Source organism: Fistularia commersonii, chromosome 9, assembly GCF_037954325.1.
Source record: "Fistularia commersonii isolate RoL2024-O1a breed Wild chromosome 9, RoL_Fcom_v1.0, whole genome shotgun sequence".
NCBI lineage: Eukaryota > Metazoa > Chordata > Actinopteri > Syngnathiformes > Fistulariidae > Fistularia > Fistularia commersonii.
The window spans coordinates 10,785,941-10,807,885 of record NC_141292.1 but is presented as its reverse complement, the minus strand read 5'-3'; the positions used below and the strand labels follow the sequence as shown (position 1 = coordinate 10,807,885).

General features: G+C 40.8%; 2 protein-coding genes across 3 annotated transcripts; one reads left to right on the top strand and one right to left on the bottom strand.

Annotated features, from left to right (window-relative positions):
• Positions 1 to 1,375: 1,375 nt before the first annotated feature.
• Positions 1,376 to 6,806, top strand: anxa3b (annexin A3b). Of its 2 annotated transcripts, none has more exons than XM_086152455.1 (14): positions 1,376 to 1,480; positions 1,693 to 1,743; positions 1,824 to 1,871; positions 1,988 to 2,078; positions 3,737 to 3,831; positions 3,902 to 4,015; positions 4,214 to 4,304; positions 4,397 to 4,476; positions 4,799 to 4,855; positions 5,050 to 5,143; positions 5,255 to 5,350; positions 5,423 to 5,481; positions 5,834 to 5,956; positions 6,297 to 6,806. In XM_086152455.1, exons 2-14 carry the CDS (start codon positions 1,732 to 1,734, stop codon positions 6,354 to 6,356), a joined length of 1,020 nt encoding a protein of 339 aa, XP_086008581.1. In that variant the 5' UTR covers positions 1,376 to 1,480; positions 1,693 to 1,731; the 3' UTR covers positions 6,357 to 6,806. The 2 variants fall into 2 exon arrangements, with proteins under 2 accessions (XP_086008581.1, XP_086008582.1); XM_086152456.1 differs by having other exon boundaries at positions 1,392 to 1,480; positions 1,696 to 1,743.
• On the bottom strand, positions 6,651 to 18,165 carry rcl1 (RNA terminal phosphate cyclase-like 1). Its single transcript, XM_086152454.1, has 9 exons — positions 17,981 to 18,165; positions 17,542 to 17,613; positions 16,755 to 16,930; positions 15,357 to 15,431; positions 15,138 to 15,262; positions 14,455 to 14,580; positions 14,159 to 14,315; positions 7,919 to 8,022; positions 6,651 to 6,960 (listed from the first exon to the last, which is right to left on the bottom strand). Exons 1-9 carry the CDS (start codon positions 18,108 to 18,110, stop codon positions 6,807 to 6,809), a joined length of 1,119 nt encoding a protein of 372 aa, XP_086008580.1. The 5' UTR covers positions 18,111 to 18,165; the 3' UTR covers positions 6,651 to 6,806.
• Between the last annotated feature and the right edge of the window lie 3,780 nt (positions 18,166 to 21,945).

Sequence of the window (21,945 nt, the reverse complement as noted above, 5' to 3'; positions counted from 1 at the left end):
ATTAAATGAAAGTTTTAATTTTGTAGTTACTCTGCAGTCTGACAATGTATACGTTGAGTTACTGAAATGAAATAGAAGAATGTCAATTTGAGATGGTAAAATTTTAGATGACTTTTGATCCAGAACTAGGCTTAAGTCTGTTTATGAATGTGAAATAATCCCCCCACAAATCTTTTTTAAATAATATTCTCTGATTCCTAATGTGCATATTTCACCCCTTCACACCACTTTTTCCCTCACACAAAACAACCCCGCTGCGATTTGTCTTTGCGACCCCACCCACATACGCCGTTCTATGTCATCTAGTATCAAACAGGCTCTATCTGGCAACATTCCCAGGCATATCCAAGTGGCTTTGCCATATCTGGAGGTGTTGAGAAGTCAGAACTGAAATTTTCATGCATGTAGTTTCCCTTGTTTCATGTTGTTTATAGACATTTATTTTTTAACTTTATTGACCGTTTCAACCTTTTTCTTCTCATATTTATTTCTATTTTATATTTATACTTCTAACCCTAACCCTAAACCTGCCCCAGCTGTCTGCACAGGCCCTCTCACCTATGAAACCTTGGTCAGATATACATCTGGATCACCTAACATTGTCCCAATGAGGTCTGTGTCACATAGTTTCCATGGCAACTTTACATAAACATCTCCAGTGGCACTAACTTCACTGAAGTTTATGTTCACTGGGCCTCGTGGGGGAAACGTTATCTGGATGAATTCCAGATAATTCAATGAAGATAAGATATCTGCTTGACTGACTCACATTCTTTCCTGTGTTTAAGAGCCAGTGTCTGTTACACACACACACACACACTATTACTTCAACACACAAATTGTTCAACCACTTCTCACATATGCATTAACTGTCGGCTCAGTTGTGGCAACCCCTAACTTTCTTCATCTTTGGGAGACAAAGCCTTTTTAGGACATCTTTTGACTGATTTCCAGCTAATTTAATGCAGATTTCTTTTTTTTTTTTTGAAATCCCTTTGCCAACCCATGTGCACATGTTTAAATTGTTTTTTTTCTAATTCATTTATTTATTTTAAACAGACCGTTTCAATAATGTAATTTTCTCATTTTGTATGACTATAAAACAAGTGATTTCATTTTAATAAAAAAAAATATATCTGCCAGATACATAATACATATGTGGATGCACCATGGGTTTTGGTGAAAAGGAAATAATCGAAAACAAATAAACAAACAAGTCCTACAACATTAATTATATCATGGTCTATGTGTGCCTATGTACAGATTGAATCCCATCTGTATGTTTTTCCTTTAAGGAGTGACGTTTAAATGGTAGTGGAAAAGCCGGGTAGGGGGAGTTTACTTGGAAAAAAGGCCCCAGTGATTCATCTTCCTCACCCAGCAATGGGCGTTGCCTCCTCCTCTCCCTCGGAAGGTGTGTCGGTTCAGCTCTTTGCGCAATTCCGTTTCTAACTTTCACCCCAATTCCTCTCGCTTTCAGGTATGATCAACTTTACTACTTTTTTTTAAATTTAATTCCAATCAACGAGTACTTCTTTAATACCAACCACTGTTGTTTTATCGCGATGACGTCGTGTACTGCCGACATGAACGCGAACTGCATCTTCCCCCCCGCATGGCGCAAAAGGGGACGTTTGCTTGAGGCGTTCAAGTCGGTCCCTTTTGACATTTTACCCCATTTCTTCTCCTCAGTAGCAGATACTACGTCCAACCCCGCTGCGATCCACAACTATGTCTGTTTGGGTGAGTAGCAAGTGAGAAATCTGCCCATCTTGACTGTGTGTACTTCAGATGACATCGGATATTTGTAACTTGTGTTGTAGGATGACTTGGATCTGCTGTTAGACTCCCCGTCCTCACTCACTGTGACGGTAAGTTTGACTTTTGACTCCTCCGCCAATCTCTTGAGTAGATCTACGACCGAGGCGAAGCTTGAAACACGGATCGCTACATATTTGGAGATAAATCGATGTCTTGTCTTTCTCAGTCTGGGAGCTCGAGAGGTACGGTGAAGGACAAGGCAGGTTTCAAAGTGGATGAAGATGTGTCCGCACTGAGAAAGGCGATTGAGGGCGTTGGTAAGCTGATGGTTCTAAACATTCAGATGAGAAAATGGAGATCCAGTCCTTTAACATATCTCTAGAGAACGTTGTTGGGTTTGACTGACCAATGGATTTTGGATTAATTTGTCCCATCCTTCCTGCATGTCAGTTCTGTGTATCCCTGAACTCCTTGGGTGTTTATATATCTTAATGATATATGAATGGGGGGGAGGGGGCTGTCCCTGAATGCAACATTTGCGTCTCCATAATCTCTTTACCCTTAGAGCATCAAAGGTTTGACTGCATCATAAAACGTTACCGTGACCAATTTTGTTTTCTGTATTAAAATGTAGATAGTGATTTTCATCCTCTGAGGACCAAATGTCAATTTCTTTCCATGAAGAACCTTAAAATACAGATTTGTGTGACTACAGCTAATTCACGTGTCCTTCTTAGACACTTGGAAGTCTTGATGACTGGAACTACGGTTTCAAGGGATCCACTGACATGAGGGACATTACTTTATTCAGGAGTTTACCTTTTTTTCCAATGTAATGCTCACTAAAAAGTCATTATAATGATGGTGATAATGTTGAGAAAAAAAAAGTGATAAATCATCCTTACATGTGTACATTGTCTAACAACACCTTAGCAAATCTATGGCATCATAGATATGTATGGAAGACTTTAATTTCCTTTTTACAATAGAAACAAGTAAAACACAAATGTCAATGGGAGAACAATAAATTGGACAATCTCTTATCTTTTTTAATTTTCAATCCTACCATATCAAAGTGCCGCTAATGTTGATCATTCACCTTTTTAAAGGTTCAAAGTTAAACACGCTAATCCATTGCCTTAGACTTAGAGATGACACTCAGTCCATTTCAAAAGCAAGTCTTCACCCCTTGTCTGAGTTTAGTATTCAAGGGATCATCGATTGATTGAACAATTTTGTCAAACTCCACGGCACATAAAACTGTTTTAAATTGCTTTAAATGACATCGAAGGCTATTCGTCATCAGAATGAAATGGCTAAATGGACGCTTTAAGGCAGTTGACTTGGACATCAACACAACATAAAGAGTGTCAAGATGGTTATGATCGCATTATGATGATGGCATTATATTGTAGTTATAATTCCCTGACTAAGACAACCTTAAACAATCATTTTTGACGAGGACTTGTGCATATCTGAAACACCTTGGTGTTTTTTTCTGTACATTTAAAATCCAAATATATTCTTGGTGAATTTCTTTGAATGGCCAAAATTCCCTCCACTCTGTTAAAATGCACAGCGTGTGTGTCCGTAAGATTTATTTTTGGTATGCCACAAGAATCCAAGGTTTTCAATGCACTTTTTTTTTTTAATCAAGATAAAAATCAGTGTATTATGAACATTTCCTATCCCAAATTAACCTCCATATAGTTTTTTTTAATTATCCTTACTCAAAGAATTTCTGATATCCATGTTAAAATACAGAAAAATTTAACAACAGGCTATTTAATTTTGTTTTGCTTAGTTTGTGTCAAGGGACCATATGACAACACATTAGTCCCACATATGGAGAAGAGATGCTTCGTGTCAGATTCAGCTGAAGTTAATTTCCACTGTTTGTCCCCGGCAACAAAGATACCCAACAGTAGACATTAAGTGAGCCAAGTCATCAATTTAATCATTAATTCCTTTCTAGGCACAACTGAAAAGACCCTCATCGAGGTGCTGACCCAAAGAAGCAATGCTCAGCGGCAGCTGATTGCAAAGGCCTACGAGAAGTCCACAGGAAGGGTGAGGGATGTTCACGACAAGGGTTAATAGGCGCGTTGAGCTCGAGTGTTTATCAGCCTCTCTGCTTCAGACGCTGATAGCAGACCTGGAGGGTGACACGCATGGCGACTTCGAGGATCTGCTGGTGGCCTTGGTAACGCCCCCCGCTATCTTAGACTGTCACGAAGTCATGAGAGCCATTAAGGTGAGAGATGATTTGCTTCCATCCTGATTCCAGTAACTTTGATTTGGGGTTGTAGTGCCAATGTCCCCAAATCATCTTATTTAACAGTGTATTATTGAAATTGTGTTTTGAAGTCATGATTCATTTCACAGTTGAAAAATGTGCTTTGCTTTTGATGATTTCTTGAGTATTCTGCCCTTTTGTGTTTATCACATGCAGGGTGCAGGGACCACAGAAAGTGTGCTGACTGAAATCTTTGCTTCTAGATCCAACAAACAAATCCAGGCCATGTCCGAGGCCTATCTGGCCGGTGAGTTTCTTTGGACTGGTCAACCCCTGTGTTGTAACTTGACTACCGGTACTTTAAAAAGCAAATACTGTGTGCTGCTCCATTTCATCAAGAAACCGGAAGGTCCATGCTTCATGACCTGAAGTCTGAGGTCTCTGGAGATTACGGCAAAGCACTGCTCACCTTGGCGGAGGTATGCTTCACACACTCACACGTACATATACATAACATCAATATGCTTTTCTGTCAGCACTAAGCATACTCAAGTAAAACCAAACCAAAAGCCATGCTGGAGATCTGCCTTTTGAGAACTTTCCTATCCTCTGTCAAAGTCAATATATACCCCCTTTCCTGAAGAATGTTGCATTTTGATCTAGATCTTAAAGTGATACGTAGCTGTAAATCAAAATTATATCTTTGGAGCAACCTGAAAAACTGTCTTGCTAAATTTGAGTTGTTAAAAATGCACTTTATTTATGAATAATAGTCAACCTACTATCTGTTCATCCTCACAGGGGAAGAGAGAGGAGGGCACCAATGTGGATAAAGCAAAAGCCGTTGCAGATGCTAAGGTAGACCTGTTGCTTATATATGGGACTGTATATGAAAAATATACATAAATAATAACCGTCCAAGTCTTTTCTGCATACAGTATTGATAAAGATCTGGCCAATCGGCAATACCTCGGAACCTCCCTTTACTCACTTTTTTAATTAGTAGCAAAGCATTGCACATGTCATTCCAACTTTTTCCTTCATCTCCACAGGCTCTGTATGAAGCCGGGGAGAAGAAATGGGGGACTGATGAGACAAAGTTCATCGACATCCTGTGCCACAGGAGCGTCCCTCAACTCCGACAAAGTGGGTAGACCTCGCGCACGTCGACTTAAGATGCTAGCGGGACAAGGAAAGATACACCGATAAGCTTATTCCTTTTCATGGGTGTAAAAACACTCAAATTGGTTTCTGCAGCTCTGGTTGAGTACAAGAACATCAGCAAGAAGACTCTGCAGGAGAGCATCGAGAGTGAGATGTCTGGGAATCTGGAGCTGATTCTTGTGGCCATTGGTGAGATTTGTTTTCGTAAGCGATTACGGAATCTAGGAATCTTGTTCTGAGAAAATCCTTCTCCCTCTCCAGTTAAGTGTGTGAAGTGTGTCCCAGCATACCTTGCAGAGAAGCTTTTCAAGAGCATGAAGGTAAAAACCCGTGCCCCAAATAAAAAATCCACACATTGTAAGTGTAGCAGGCGAGTTCCTGCGTTGCCACAGTAGAAAATCACACTGTCAGCGACTGGTGTGAAGGAATGTTAAGCTTCACTGACAAAAGCTGCAGATGGCTAACAATGCATCAACAAGGTTTAAAGAGAAAGATCATACTGCAAATTCTGGCACGGTCACATTGTAGACAAGTGTGTTTTCACATATTAGATTTATCCCTGTTTATTTAGCAGACAGGTTTGTTTATTACATGAAGAAGTTGCTATAGAAGTGCAGTCTTGTCACACTGTTTATGTTTCTTTCTCACGATTAACTTGTCTGTTTTGCTCAGGGGTTGGGGACCACCGAGTCCACACTAACACGGATAATGGTCAGTCGCTCTGAGATTGATATGCTAGATATCAGAGCGGAGTACAAGCAGCTATTTGGGTATTCCCTTTACTCACAGCTAGAGGTCAGTATGTTAATTCCATTTGAATATCCAAACTTTCCCGTTCCGAAGCCTCTGATCCTCCCAAGGAAAAGCTGCTAATATTCAGCCATTTCTCAAAGCCAGAAGCCATAAAACGAAACTGGAATTTAGGTTTTCTGGCTTAAACTTAAATTCAAGAGGTTCACCGAAAAAAGCACGAGGACTAGGAACTTCCTGCATTTGTATCTTGTCTACAAAAATTTGGATAACAGTTAGCTGGACTTCAAGCTGTAAATATTTTATTGTTGAGTGATACTCCTTAAAGTTATATATTATCATGGTTTCACTTACTTCTCCTGTTTTTGTCTTCATGGTTCTACAGTCTGAAGTGTCAGGTAGCTATGGAGACGCCCTAAAACGTCTGTGCGGCCAAGATGACTGAAACCCCCCGCCCCCCAATTCCTCTGATGAAAAACATGTGGTGTGAAGACCAGCTGGGGAAAAAGTTCATCTTAAGCCGGCCTGGACCTTTTCAGCAGCATCACCCTGACCCATTTTGCTTGAACTTACACAAGACGATGACTGGAACTAACCCTGATGATTTGCTCTTTATGTATGGAATTCTAAAAATGTCTTACCACAAGTTCATGATTTAAAAACTTAACCACACCGCCTGAGAGACTGGATGGTAAACATGGATATTTAAAGTAGAAGAAAGAAACAAAAAGCTATTGTATATTTTTATGAAAACATAAATATCATTTATTTTATGTAAATGATCAAAGGCAGTGACTGTTCACAAATCGGTTGTCTACTGTAACACAAAACTAAATAGTTTGTAAGAACACAAATGTAAAAAAATTGCAATTAAATCAGACATTTCTTTACAAAATTATTTGATGGCTTTGTTCAAGTTACTGTAACCAACCCCAACACAGGTCATTAAGACTTTTTCTCCTTTTATACTTTCTTCCTCGGATGGTTTCTGAACTTCAATCTTGAACATGATCTGGAAGAAGTCTTTGATGTGTCTGAGGAACTCAATCCTGGAGAAATGGATTAGTTGGGGTGGGAGAGGAGGAAATGGAGAGAATTCAATCACATTAGCCCTTTAAAATGAATGAAAAGCAACCAAAATGTCAAAGTGACACAAAAAGAACAGTCATGGTTGAAGGTCACCCTTTGCATCTGGCATACGTTTGCATCTGATTGAGGGTACGCAGGCAAAAATACAACTACTCCCCCCATGGATTGCTTTTGTGTGTTTGAGGTCAGTGATGGCTCAGTGTTACCTGGTTGGAGAGAGGTGCACTGTGAAGGCACTGCCAATCTTCAGTTATCATAGTACTGTACTTGAGAGGGACACAGCACCGGTACCATGATAACTGAAAATGGACAGTTCATAGTTCGTTTCTTGTTCCCCTTGCTGAGGACAATATCTGAAATTAGTTTGGGTTTTTTTCCCCACGTTTTTTTACATTTTCGCTATTTAAGGATAATGAATGTAAATCCTGCTGTACTAATGAAAGTAGACAACACTAATTTAACAGCTCTACTGCATTTTTGTCAACATGTCCCTGGCTAATTTGACTGTTTTCAGGGAACCGTTGTTCACTGTGTACGAGAAATTCTCTCATGAGGTTTTACTAGGGAAAATAAATTAGATTTTCATGAATTTTTACCCAATGTGATAATTTGTTAAGAAAAAAAAGTTGTTTGGATCACGAGGCTCTCATATATACAGTACCTGACGAGCACCTGGTTGGACTGCCCGAGCTGTTTATTTATCAAGCATCCACTTCCTAGAGCAGGTCGAGAACTTTGGAATATTGTCCCTCCCCAGCAGAGGATTGGTAGAAAAATAACTACATGTAAGGTCCGGTGCTTCGGTGTTCAGAGAAGAACATTTGTCTAATAATTTATTGGAATTCAAAGTTCCTGTTTTGTTTTGTTTTTTTTTAACCCCAAACACTGATGGAGCTCTGTGTGGGTTTTGTTGCTTACGTGTATGGTGAGAGTGGTCCAAGCAAAGCCTTTGACACGTCCTGCTGGCCAAGGGTCATCAAGAGCAGCGCCAGACTCTGATTGGAGGAATCCACACAGCCGCCCTTTAAACAGAGAAAGTAGACTATCAACAAAAACAACAGAAATAGGTCATGGAGGGGGGGCGCAAACGTTTGGGAAATGTCCCCGCCATCTCATTGGAGGATGTTTATCATCAATACTGATGCTGAAAAACACCAAAGCTGATCATAACACAGGTGGAGTCATTGACCCCGAGTAAAGAATGTAGAGTGATGGAGGGTAAACAGTTGTGCACATGGACTTGCTGCCAGAGGCCAGATACCTCTAGTCCATCAGTATGCGCCACTTCTCTACATTTGTATGTTGTCTTAAATAATGTTGTGGATCTTGGCGCACGCTAACACAGCAGAGATTTCAGCAGATTTCTGGACAGGTTGGGGTGCGTAAAGATGCTCAGAAACAAGACATGTCCTGTAGAAAATGACTGGGATGCGATGACGTTACGTCACATGTTCCCAGCTCATGTGTTGATCTAACACACCAGACATACCACAAGGAAACAGGATTTTGTTTGAGGGTGAGCATTTCAAACTTAAGTTTGTTTTCACTTTTTTCAGTTTTCTTTTTTTTTTTCATGAGAATCCCAGCTAATGAAGACATCACAAGCTGCTTTAGTTAGTATATTATTTGACACAAGTAGCTCTTCAAGGTTTTTACTTTTTATTTTTCAGCAGCTGTGTGAGCAATCTTGTGATCAGAATCAGAATACTTGGGGATCAATAAAGTATTCTGATTTGGATCACGAGATTGTTTACCCTGCTAGTATAATAAAAATTAAAAAAAACAAACCTTGAAGAGCTACTTGTGACAAAGCCTTATGATATTCCAACTTAAGTCCCAGTAGGACAAACAGAAAAAAAATTAAATCGCAACATTAAAAGGAGAATAAACGAACATGGGGTACAAAGACAAAATTACCAAATTAAATTGGGGTGATTTCTCTATGCCTATACAATGTCCCAGATAAGCAACACAGCAGGGGTTGAACCATGCTGTGAACACATTGAAAGACATTTATGGCTGTTTGTCACAACTCAGCTCTCAATAAATCCTCCAGGGGGGGTCCCCATAAGCAGCGGCAGATTTTTCTCTGGTACTATTAAAGTGTCCTGCAATAATTACGATATTTTTTGATATTCACAAACAGTACTGATCATGGTTTGGAGTAGGGCCTAACCTGTCTAGTTGTACTTTCCTTTCAAGGGTTCTCGGATTTGTCTTTGGCATCATTTTCCTACACTGTGAATCTCTACCTTTTACCACTTTCAGCTAGACTGTTTATGCCCAGTCTCTTTACCACTTTTCTTTACAGAGTCAGAGGACAGAGGGGGTGGTCGCTCTGCGGATACAGTCACATGCCACTCTGACTGCATGACAACAGCTTTGTGTGAACACCAACCCTGTGTGAAGAGTCGGAGGCAGGACGGGACACGCCCAACGTTGGCTTACATTCGCTGGGGGAAAAGCTGTCGTGGGACTTCATGTGGCAAAGTTATCAGGAAGACCATTTACCATTGGATATTGAGAATTAGCCTAATAAATCAAAATGCCTCATGGTGGCCACAACCCCATCCATTTAATGAGACTCGGTCATGCAGCATTATGGCATTGTGACAGCTTGTCAACAGGAATATGATTTAATTACATAATCACATCACGGAAACCAAGGCCTTGCTGTGGTGACCTTGTTATTGGAGAGGCAGTCATGTTGTGTCTGCATTGGCTCTACGAGTGGATGACTTTTTCCAGCCAAAGCTGTAAAATTGAATTAAGCCCAAATTCCCTGACTAAAAAGCTATACACAGCGGCATGTCTCCACCGATATGCTGCGTTATCAGGTCCTTAAAGAACCACAACAAATTTTCTGTTTAATACAATTGGCACTGATTGATTCATTCCAAATTAATGCTACTTCCTTCACAGTTATGCATAGTGAACAATCAATTAAACACGTCTTTTTTTGTCTGGTCAATAACTACAGTTCTTATATTATACAGAGCTTAAAGAGTACAAAAGGTCAGTAAGAGCACCTTACCCGTTTATGTTACCAATCTTGGTCGCACTAGTTCAAACCCCTCTGTTTTTCCTCAAACAAACTGATTCCCATCACACAATGGGTTTCTTTTCAGTATTATACTTCAGTAAGAACTATGTAAACACCTATTCTGACAGGTTTCAGAGACAAAGAGAAAGAGAGAGGCCTGCAGTAGCCAAGCAACCACAAGGCAAAGTCCCTTGAATCCTCTGAGCCAATGAAAGCTTCTGTTCAACAGCCAAATCCCCCCAAAATGTATGTAGGTATGGATAAAATTACATTACTATAACAAAATTATATAACGGTGGGATCCAGTCAATGAAAGATTAAAATCAAGATCTGAAGTTACAGGAGCAGATTTGGTTAATTATCCATTTTAGGGAGATCCAAAAAAGTTTTTCTTGCTTTGGCTCACAAGTAAACACAAAATAATAGCCAATTTTCAAATTCTAAATTACGACACCCACATTACTGAAAACAATGACAGCAAAAAAACAAGGCCAACCTTGGTCGAGCGCAGCACTTGCATCAGCCTCTGCCCACTGTTGATGTTGCCTCCAAAAACAAAATGTCCATCTTGTGTATTTGGTTTACTACAAGAAGACTGTACTGATTAACCAGAAAGCAAACAGACACACACTTACAGAGCAGCCATGCAGCAAGGTTCTTCCTTTTTCAGTTAAAAGAAGGGGAAAATATAAATAAATAAATGAATCAATACATCAACTATTCCAGTGGGCTTGTGGATCGCTCCGGTTTCCTCTTCAGCAGCAGAAATCAAAGTGCTGCATGTGTCTGCTTAAAAAAATAAAATTGGCGAAAAATTTCCTTTGCATTTCTCAGGAAGTGAATTGACCTGATCCATGAGGAGCTTTGACTTCTCAGAATTCAGGTAAAAGAAAAAAGCCTTTAACTGGACGGGGGGAGATTTCGAATCCCTCGTGTTCTCAGGCTGAGCGGCAGAGGCATTCACTCTACTGCTGCGGGAGTGAAGAAGACACATCCAACAATATTGCTCTTTCAGAGTTAATCAGCACTGCCCTGACCGGCTAACTGGACTCACATGGATCCTATGAGAGATGGGCCATGGAGGCAACTGGAGACACAGATTCACTGGATCTAATTAGGCAAATTCAGATGAAATTCTCCCTTCAGCCTCTTTGTTGACATGGAATTATCTGCAGCTTACTAGTTTGGACTTTTGCGAAAGCCAAGTCATTACAGTCGCGCAGTTATGGACAAGATACATAACCAAACCTCTTTGTAGGGTTTGCTAACAATAAGAGGCACGACAACAATACATTTCAACAGCGTATTTCAAAAGTGATCGATGAAGTGACTGGTTAAACGTGTCATCACTTCTTAGGTTCCCTTCTGAATCCCTCATAAGTTTCGAGAAGCACCACAATTACTTTGGCTTGGCTTGAAAGCAGATCATTTCGGATTACATCATCAATATCCATTCATTGAGAAATAATGAATAGTGTGTTTACTCAAATTTGTGAATACTGATTATGCGTTGACTGAACGTCCCCACGGGCTATCGGAGGGTGTTGGGTCAACATTTCTTGCATATAGGCAACGGAATACACTTTGGTAAGAAAAGAATACAAAAACTGGAGAAACAAACGTTATAAAGAGACTTAAATAAATAAATAACAGGGAGGGGGGGGTCAATTTCGGATTTAATAGCCTTATTATTAGGGACACACTATACGCCACAAATAATTGCAATGATTTACTTCAGCTCACATCACACAGTGCCCGCCTACACCCACTTCTTAATGTTTCAAACCAGAGCCTGTCCTCCAGACAAAATACCTCCTTAAGCCGGGATTCATCCCTCTCTGTAGCATAAAGCCTCTTAGCCTGTTTCCTTGCTCGGGTGTTTGGACAGAAGTCCTTTACTTTGCCAACACAGCTCATGTGTGCCTCAGTTCCCATGGTGGGCTTCACTTGCACCGTTGTTACATGTGATTTGCATCATGGGGAAAACTGAAAGCAGATATGTAACACACTCACGCACGCACACACACACACACACACACAAAGCACAGCCCTGTTTCAGTACAATTTGTAGACACACCACAGATCGTATTGCAATACCCCAACAAGGTGTGTGCGTATGTGTGGGCTTTCATCATTACATCCTGACTTTGCAATGGCACGGCCTTGTATTGAGCACGTGGGTCAACTCTTGTTCTCTGTTCGATAAAGTAGTTCTCCTTTCACAGACAGGAGGGGGCCCCTGACTATGTTCACAAAGGAGGATCATGCAGAGGGGACATTTTGTGCAGCACGTCATAACAGAAGGGGTCTCCCTGAGAATGATCTTGAATCATTGGTGACTCATTTTCCTCAGATTAAAGTTTGCTACCTCGACCAAAGTGGCTTTACACCACTGGGCAGGCAATCAATTCACCTAGCTGACCAGAATTATTTTGACCGCAAACTAACAATGAAAAACTCAGCACACTTGCATGTGTTCCACAGAAAACTGCAGCAGCTTTCATAACAGGGGTAAAGAAACCACTTGATCGAAATGTCTCAAAGGAAACGGCCTATAAATGCTTTCCACATTGCGGCTCAGCCCATAAACAGAATCACAGTTGCATTCCGGACCGAGACTGTTGGTCATTACCAGGGAATGTGGGTAAACAAGGGCAGTGACTGACACTTGCATGCCGTTATTCGATCATAATGTGTCTGTGTATGCCAGGTATTCCCCCCGGAATGCAGAATTGCCAGGGGATATCTAGATAAACAGGGATCCAAATGATCAACGGGGAAGTTAATTCCTGATTTTACTTCTGATGATTATCCAAGTATCCAACTCATAATATCAAAAGTACAGAAAGTCCTGTGTGGATGGTTGAACCATGCTTGTGGTAAAAATTGAGCCACCCGATAGTTCTCAGAGAGTGGGATGTATTCTGCACACTCATCTGCCTTCGGTGAATGTGGGCAAGTCACGATTGTGGCTATTAGCACCTTGGAAAAAAATCGAGGGCATGAATGATGTTTCGAATGGCGCAGATAGTTCTACAAATATACAATAATCCTAGTTATGTAAATCCATACAGGTCAATGTGGATGATATCAGGCTGGTGATAAAAAAAGCCATCAACCCATCTCGGGCGGTGAAAGTGGGCTTTTGAGGTGGAAACCATGCACAGTCTCAGGCTCAAGTCACACATGTTAAGTAACATCTTCCCTCGGGGGTACGCGCACGTCTGTCAGCAATGTGTGCGAGGATTTCCAGTCAAACTCAGAAAGTCCCATCGGACCCACTGACTGCGCACCAAATGTTGCAGTTATCACTCATCCGGTTTCATATGGGCCGGCCGACGATAGCTTCCTTTGAAATAGCTGGAAAGGCAGCAGTGGGGGCGAAGGGAGGATCAGATAGAAAGACCCGTGGAGAGGAATATCAAAACATCCAGAATGCATCTGAAAATGGGCAATAGGCTCTCAGCGATAGAGCCTGAACATGTAAAACTTCAGATGATGGTTAACAAAGGCTACTCACAACTTCCAGGGCCCAGTGTAGCCATGGCCCCAACACACAACTATCACCCTTCCAGCACCCCATCCCTCATCAGTATTAGGGTAAACATTCTCTGTCAAGTCAACTGTAGCACTGATACATTTCCTCTCAATCTCATGCCTGCAATCGTTCGCTTACAGACACATGAAAATAATATGCTCACTACAGGTTTGTGCGCTTATTTGAAACACTAGCCGAACATTTATTTACCCTTATTAGGATATAACTCCTCTGTTTGAGGAGTGAAATAAACCCAAAGTCAAGCGTAGACACACTTGTTACGTGAGTGAAATTACTTTTTAAAGGTTTTCAAAACAAGAAGACATTAACTTTGATGGTCACTTTAGAAATTGCTATGAAGGATAGAATGACCATCTTAGATGTAAGTGGGATGTTTCTTAAAAAATTACTGCAAAATGCAGCACAATACTGAATGCAAGTACAATGAAACTGAAATGAATAAAAATAGATATAGCTGTAACGTCATGTTTAAGTGCGGGATAACTCTGATCTAAGTAAGGATTCTGTCAGAACATTAGTGAGGGAGTATTTACAGTTGTAAGTTTGTGCCACTTACCCGATGAATCTCCTCCAAAAGAAGTTTGGCACAGTTCCTGCCAAGGTCTTCTGGCAATATGGGCTCACCCTGCCCCTGCGGCGTGGATGACATCTCTGCGCTAAGGAAACACCCGGTCAGCGTCTCTGCCACCAGAGTGAGACCAAAACCCGGAGACCTGCGGCAAATGAGGGGACCATGATCAGTGCCATAGTCAGAGCGCAGGCATGACCTTTGTTTTAAACTTGACGCTTCTGTTTAGGAGGAAACGGTGATGGGACAAGGCCCACAACCACATTCATTTGCTAGTCACTTACTTGCCAGAATTTGCCCCCTTCACATGGTCTGTGTGGATGTAGATGTCTGGGAGGAACTGGTTGAGGACGCCCCTGGCTGACTCCACGACCCTGTTTCCCATCTGAGGAGACACTCGCGCCGAGTATCTTGGTTTACACTGTCAAGGATAAATTCTGACTGTGAAGTGAGAGACAAAATAAACAAAAACCAGAACGCCAGTAATCAGTTTTTAATTGAATGTATTACTGTTATTGCTGAATTTAGCAATAACACACTTTTCAGATGTTTTTCTTTTTGCTTGCAGCAGTGTGATGAACACCGCGCACTTCACTTTTTTATGCAAATACATCGTTTTACTTTGGGGCGACTTGACAAAATATGTTGTATTTGTTACTATAAATAGAGGACTATTATGTAAAACAAGATAACGCGATTCAATTAAACAAAGATAACATGCATTACTTTCATAGAGATGAAATCCACAGCTTTGCTTTCTGAAATAATAATGCTGTCAAGTATGCTGTCAAGCTGAGTGAGAATTTTCATGTTTAAAAAAAAAAAGAAGATTTAGACATTGAATCATATTTTGGATCAAAACTTGTGAAATGTTATCAAATGAATTCCGATACAAAATAAGTGGATTGATTGGTAATGAAAACAAAAGCTTCTTATTTTGGCATGACTGCGTCTTTAGGAAGGATACGCCACTCCTCTGATTCTCTTGATCTTTCCGGGGTCAGTCAGCTGCACCGGCCTGATGGTCCTCCGGACAGGACATGTGAATGTAACCTCCCCTCCGCCCCCAGGCGCCATTCCTCTCTTCACCACCTGAGGGAGCAGCAATACAGGCAAAGAGTCACTTCGTCTCTGGCAGCTCAATAATTACATTGCCGAGACGGAAATCACCGGGCTTATTTCTTACCTTGAGTTCGAAGCCTTCTCCATCGATCCCAAAATTCTTCATCAGAGGGAGTGCGGTGGCCTTCAGTAGATCCACCTGCAAGCCACAGATTCCACACCTAAACATTCTATGACTATAAAGCTCTGAAACTAACCACTGCCTTGCCAAGGAACTACGATAACATGCTGCAGCAACCATAGCCAGAGATACGCTTCATTGTTTCCATGACAACCACCATCTTTGAACTCATACTATTCGTTGGCTCCTTGTGTGTGGGGCGTTGAATTTATTGAGGAAAAAAAACGCAGCCAATAAGGCGAAACAGAAAAGGACAATGCTGTGGTTGGGACTGGGTGTTGTCATCACTGAGAAAAAAAAAATCAATTTGATTCAGGGATACGAATGTCAATAGTGTTTTTTCCGCAAAAAAGGAGGATGGATATGAAAATGGATGAATTGAACATTTGACGGTGGTTATTTTGACATTTTTCAAGTGAAAATATGACCTTATTATGTGTTACAAAAACCCTACTGTTCCCCAGACATATTACATAACTGTCTAAAACTCAGTGCCACTGCCTTGCAAACATCCAGCTCAAACGTCTATTCTCTGCCACAAGTACCATCTAAACAAATGTGTATGTTTTCTTCTGTTGAAGTGGCAGATAAATTGGAGAGGGAAGGCAAGGGGGTTGCTCATATGTTGTTCTTTACATCTCACAAAATACAAGAATGGAATAACAACACTAAAGAAAGACTTGACATCACAGCTTAATGACCAGTTGAGTCCAAATATTATTTACATGACCTTTCTTGCACTATCTGCACAGCTTTTAGTCAGAACAAAATGTCCACAGAGAGGAAAAAATGGATCTAAACACAAAAACAAATACATGAATAAAAACGAAGTATGAGAGCTCATTGTTGAATCTCTGTGCTTCTGATGGAGAAGCAAATGGGTAAACCCACAAGAAAATAAACAATCAATAATTAATATCTAAATCAGTTCATGGTGCTGACACCTTTGCTATGTGCCTGATGAGAACATCTAAAAAAAGACACCCTAAAAGAATACTGATTATGGGTCTCCTCCTAACAGCGAGACAGGTGTGTGTATGTGTGTGTGTGTGTGCGCGTGCGTGCGTGCGTGTGTGTTCATCCGCTATTTATCTGTTTTACAAACTAGAAGGTAAATTATGGCACATTAAACTTAATTTTTTTTTCATTAGGAAATGGGAATTTATTTAATTTACCTAGTCTTCCATCTGTATGGTTTACAATGAGGAGAAAAAACTGAATTTGTTTGTCCATTTTGAGGGACTGATTTCTTGGGGATGAGAAGTCACCATTAAAGTATTCAAATACAATCACTGAAGTCATGAAGTAGGAAGCGATCAAGATTTCGATGGGTGTCCTCACCGTTGGGTCAGTCGGATCATTGGTGACGCCCCTAAGGGTGGCCTTCAAGGGGACCTTCACGAACGGAGCCAGCATGATCAGGGCCTCCAGATAGTATCCCACAGAGCGCTGCAGGTTGCAGTCATGTTCTACAGAGCCTCCATACAACAAGCCGGGCTGATAGAACAGCACCGTTCCTTTGATTGAAAGGAAATTGGAGACAGTGAAAGAATATCCACCATAGAATGAATATATCTACATAAGGTATTAACAATACCACTCCTATGATGAATAATTCAATTAAAAGCTAAAAACTGAAACGTGCATTTACAATGGAAGTCATTATGATAGTTAAACTCAACTAAGAGTCCACATTTTAATGAAGTCAGTTCAAATTGTTGTTATGGTTTGGTAAACAGCTCCTCCATTCCTTAGATCACTGTGCTTAGCCAAGGTGTCAACTTAATCATAATGATTTTAAAAGTAATCCTAATGAGTTATACCTGCACTTCTTCTTTTAACTTGTAGGTCATAGAGTCAAGTAGCCTATATTAATCACTGAAATAATAGAGTATTTTTTATGTGTTGACTAAATATCATATTTTAATACGAATATGATGAAACATTATAAATATCAGTGATGTCATACGGCACCCTGACTCATTTCTCTTACAACTCGATATTCTGCATCCTCATCAGGAAATGAGGACAAGACAAATGAAGAACTGACTCCTTCAGGATCCAGAAACATTTAAGGGGAGGGACACACACACACACACAGAAAATCCATTCACATTTTCCAATTTACCCGTTTGATTTATCTCTATTCTGGAACCGTTGGTCACTTTATCAAGAAGTCTAATGAAGCTGGCCTCGAAATCTGCAGAAGAAAAGAAAATCACTGATGTACGCAGATACAAAATATATCGTTTTTTTGATAATGAAGATACTTAAATAAAACTATGAAATTCGTTAGGGGTCGACCTTTTGTATTCAAACAAGTCTGTTTAAAATCGATTTTTATATAACTGGGATACATTAACCTTTACAAATGATGAAAAAGACAGAGATACTTTAACAAGTAGAAAAAATAATCTTTGCGGTAATACGACATTTATTTTAATATCTGTTCATGATTCTCTGCGACTCTGGCGCCGTGACTGAACTCACTCCCAACTGCGTAACAGCTAGCTTGTTAGCACTCTTGCTAACTGCGACGCTGCGACCGGAGTGAGGCAATAACTCACCGCGGAGACCCGGGTCGTCATCCTTAGACCTTATATTCCTTATTTTAACACGCTTTCCGCTGAGCGTGGATAAAACCAGCCGCTGTCGGAGGAAATTGCAACCTTCGTAGGCGAGTCCGTGACTTGCCATGTTGTTGTTGTTACTGCTGCCAGGCGTCAGTAGAAATCCACGTGTGTTTGTACAGGAAGACGACGACTGAAACTTAAGGGTACGGAAAAGCAGGAGGTCCAAAAAGTAGCTTCCCCCTTCTAACTGCGTATCGCCTGGGTTGACCAGTAGATTTGTTTTTTACATTTCGAACATACTAGAAACGGGATGTTCACGACAACTGTTAAAATCAAATGAAATGTTGAGGAATTGCGCAAAAATTCGCCTTTTTATTCGTATTTAGATATCTCGTGTGATCCCTTCTTCGCGCTTTGGTCAAACTGACAATATTTGATGGAATGGATGACTATAAGCTTGTAGCATTCACCTTTTCATTTACAATGGATAAAATCGTCTTTTTTTTAAGTGTAAAAATCGTGTTTGTATATATTTTTTTCTATCTTTTAAACCAACTAGGACTATTTTGGGAAGAAGAAGAAGAAGAAAGAAGAAATGCCGCTGTCTGTGGAGGTTCTCAGTCATCAAGGTCATGGTGAATTCTTGTTGAAATCTTCTTGTCTCAGCAAATAGACTTGAATTTCTTCACTTGAAGATGTTTCACCTCTCATCCAAATATTACAGCTAGTAAATGCCACATATAGTTTTACATAGAGCACAACACAAGCAAAGTTTGACCACTGCATTTAATCCATCTCGGATGCCCCATGAGCAGAAGGCAGCTAAAGAACAGTGCCAGGGGCACAGTTTGGGGTTCAATGTCTTGCTCAACAACACTTCAGCAGGCTAGGAAGAACCGGGAACAGAGGCAGGAATGTTCGGTTCCAAAGACGACCGCTCTACCTCCTGCGCCACACCATCAGAAACCAGCAGCTCAGGCAGAAACTTTTCATCAGGATGCTCTTTCTGGATTACTGCTCCGCCTTCAACACCCACAAAATGTCCACCCTTGGTGTGCAGCCTACCAGCGGTGACTGGCTCCTAGACTTCTCAAGTAATAGCACTTCAGCCAGCATCTTCATAAACACAGGCATTCCTCTAGGATGTGTCCTCAGCCCTATCCTCTAAACGCTTTTCACACACAACTGTTGCCTTCCACAGTGACAACATCATCCTGAAGTTTGCAGAAATCACCCCAGTAATAAGATGCATCAGTGGCAGGGACGAAATGGATGGAGGTGGCCAGTCTGGTGTCAAAGTGTGAGGACAAAAATGTCACGCTTAATACGGATGAGATGAAGGAGATGATGGTGGATATGAGGAAAAGGCGAGACCTCATCAGCCACTGTTCCTCCGAGGTCTTGATGTTGAGAGTGAGTAGTTTTAAATACCTGGGTCCACATCAGTGAGGACCTCAACTGGTCCCTCAACACCACGTAGACCAGTCTACGTCGTAGACGGTTAAGAGCGCTTAATAGTGACTGCACTTTCTCAGGAAGCTGAGGAGTAGTAAAGATTTCAGAGAAGATCACCAGACCCCTAATGCCTTCTCTGCAGAGCATCCACCACCGCCAAGTCCACAGGAGAGCTGCCTCCATCGCCAAGGACTACACCCACCCTGTTCACACTCCTACCCTCTGGCAGGAGGTATGAGTGTGAAATGAAAATTGACACGACTGAAGAACTCATTCCACCCAACTACCATTAGACTCCTGGACAGCCATTATCTATCTCAGGACAATCCTGCACTTTACTCCCACCGCAGCTAGTGCTGTACTCCAGTGGCCCCCAACCATTTTTGTACAAGGGACCAGGTTTTTGCATGAAAATATTTCCTCGGAATGGTTAGGGGTTCAAATAATAAAAACTTTATGTCAGTTCATAGGATTTAATCTAAATACAATGATGACACTTTACACTTCACAACAGAGTAAAGTAGGGCAAGTGAGGCGAAGCCCGAAACTGTGTTTTTTCTAAAATGAGATCCGGAAGGTCACGTGAAAAAACTATCACTTGCACCAACAAAGATTTTCTATCAAGTGATCAGAGGACCAGTACCGGTCCGGTTTCTGGCTGTTGGGGACCCCTGCTGTACTCAACTGTTCATTTAACTTAACTCAGAAATGCAGCATCATTTTATTTGTGCTGGAGGGACAATAAACAGTTAATTTAAACTGTCTGCATACAACCTGCACTTTGTGAGTTTGCACATTCAGAGCAAACTTTAACTTGCACATCTTGCTAGTACTGTTTACATCTCCAACACTGTTTATGTGTTTCTGTGTACTGTTTGCATTTCCCTGCACTGTTTGCATATGTTTACAACAGTTTGTTATTATTTGTTCATCACTACCTATGTGGTTTCACTGTGAACCAAAAAATAAGACCGTCATTGGAGCAGCAAAACACATTTCCAGAACGTACAGATAACAAAAATACTTTGAATCTTGACTACACTGACATCTAGTGGTAGGGAGTTGTAGTAGCGTGTTTTCACGACGTCAGCTGCCGCAAGTCATTTTCTTTTGTTTCAAAACTTTACATAAAGCAGTCAACATTTTTTAGATTTTATCACTTACGTAATGCATGATTCAAACGAACATTCATAAATGTTGTTTAAAAGTATGTCACGAACCAGGTGAATTATTCCCCCTGAACGAAGTTTGAACACGATGCTTGGATAATCTACACTTCTCGCTAATATGGTCTAAATTTGATATGTTTTACATATAAAGTACAGTTATTATCTCCTCTAAGATGGCAGATCAGAGCTGACGGTAACTAGGACTGAAAGAGGGATCAGTCTTGTTCTTCATCCACAACGTGGACTCTCAATCGTACAGGAGACTTTGACCCCTCTGGCCTCTGGAACGGACTCGTGGACGGGAGGGCGGGTATATGGACTTGACAGGTCACCTAATCTTCTTCAAGGAAATGTTTGACTACCAAAATGGTCACTGGAGGAGAGACAAAAGGCCGTCCTGCTTCAGGAGGCCTCTGTCTCCAACTGAGCCTGCGCATATAATGTCGTCGCACCTTGAGGGGACGCACCAATCAAAGTTTTACAAATCCACCAGGATCTGGAAGGAGAAGAGATATGATTGGAGAAGAGCGTGGGGAGTAAAACTGTATTTACTGTATGTAACTGAGTAGTTCTTGTAAGGCGAAAACCTTTACTCCTCCCGCAAAATCTCACAGTTTTAAATGCAGCATGGAGAAGATGCACTATGATTATCATATTGAAGTCATGTTGTGAACAAAAAAACCCAATATGTTAATTTCAGAAAAAACAACAACAAAAAAAAAAAATTGAAACTAGAAAATGACACATTTAGTCAAGGATAAGTGAAGCAAACCTTTTGATGAAACATGTTTAAAACTGAATTGAAAATGTTTGTGTCATGGACTTCCAGACTGACAGAAAATAGCAAATCATTAGAATTATGAATTCTAATTCATCTAAAATTCATCTGAAATTAAAACATATATAAATTTCAATGTTGCTGTTTGCTGTCTGATGGGACTTAAGTGTGCGCTGGTACCACCTCCTCCTACATCTATATTGCTGCCTATGACTTTAAAAAAGTAATCTGGTGAGCTTGAGTTTTAAACAGTTGTTTTCATTTCTACCATAATTGCCAAATCTTAAAAGGAAAGATTCAGAACGGTAGAAATAAACGTGGGGACATTGCAATACCTTACATTGGTAGTGTTTCAGAAAAAAAAACAAACTGACAATGGTTTTCAGCAATCACCAAATCCCAGTGTGTTTCAAACCCCAATGCACCTTAAAGCAAAGACAAGTGCTTCCCAAGGACAGACAGAAAGGAAGTTGAGAATGTGGTTAGTGCTAAGTGCAACGAGGAGTGCGTTGACCCCTATACCGCTTAGAAATAGCAGCCTCGGCACAAACGGGTGG

Bases quoted from the DNA above. Each gene is read 5' to 3' on its own strand.
- anxa3b (XM_086152455.1), top strand. The intron at 1,872-1,987 runs GTAAGTTTGACT...TGTCTTTCTCAG, and splicing joins CGTCCTCACTCACTGTGACG to TCTGGGAGCTCGAGAGGTAC. The intron at 2,079-3,736 runs GTAAGCTGATGG...ATTCCTTTCTAG, and splicing joins AAAGGCGATTGAGGGCGTTG to GCACAACTGAAAAGACCCTC.
- rcl1 (XM_086152454.1), bottom strand. From the start codon at position 18,110: ATGGCAAGTCACGGACTCGCCTACGAAGGTTGCAATTTCCTCCGACAG. The intron at 17,614-17,980 runs GTGAGTTATTGC...TTTCTTCTGCAG, and splicing joins TGACGACCCGGGTCTCCGCG to ATTTCGAGGCCAGCTTCATT. The intron at 15,263-15,356 runs GTAAGAAATAAG...CTGCTCCCTCAG, and splicing joins GAGAAGGCTTCGAACTCAAG to GTGGTGAAGAGAGGAATGGC.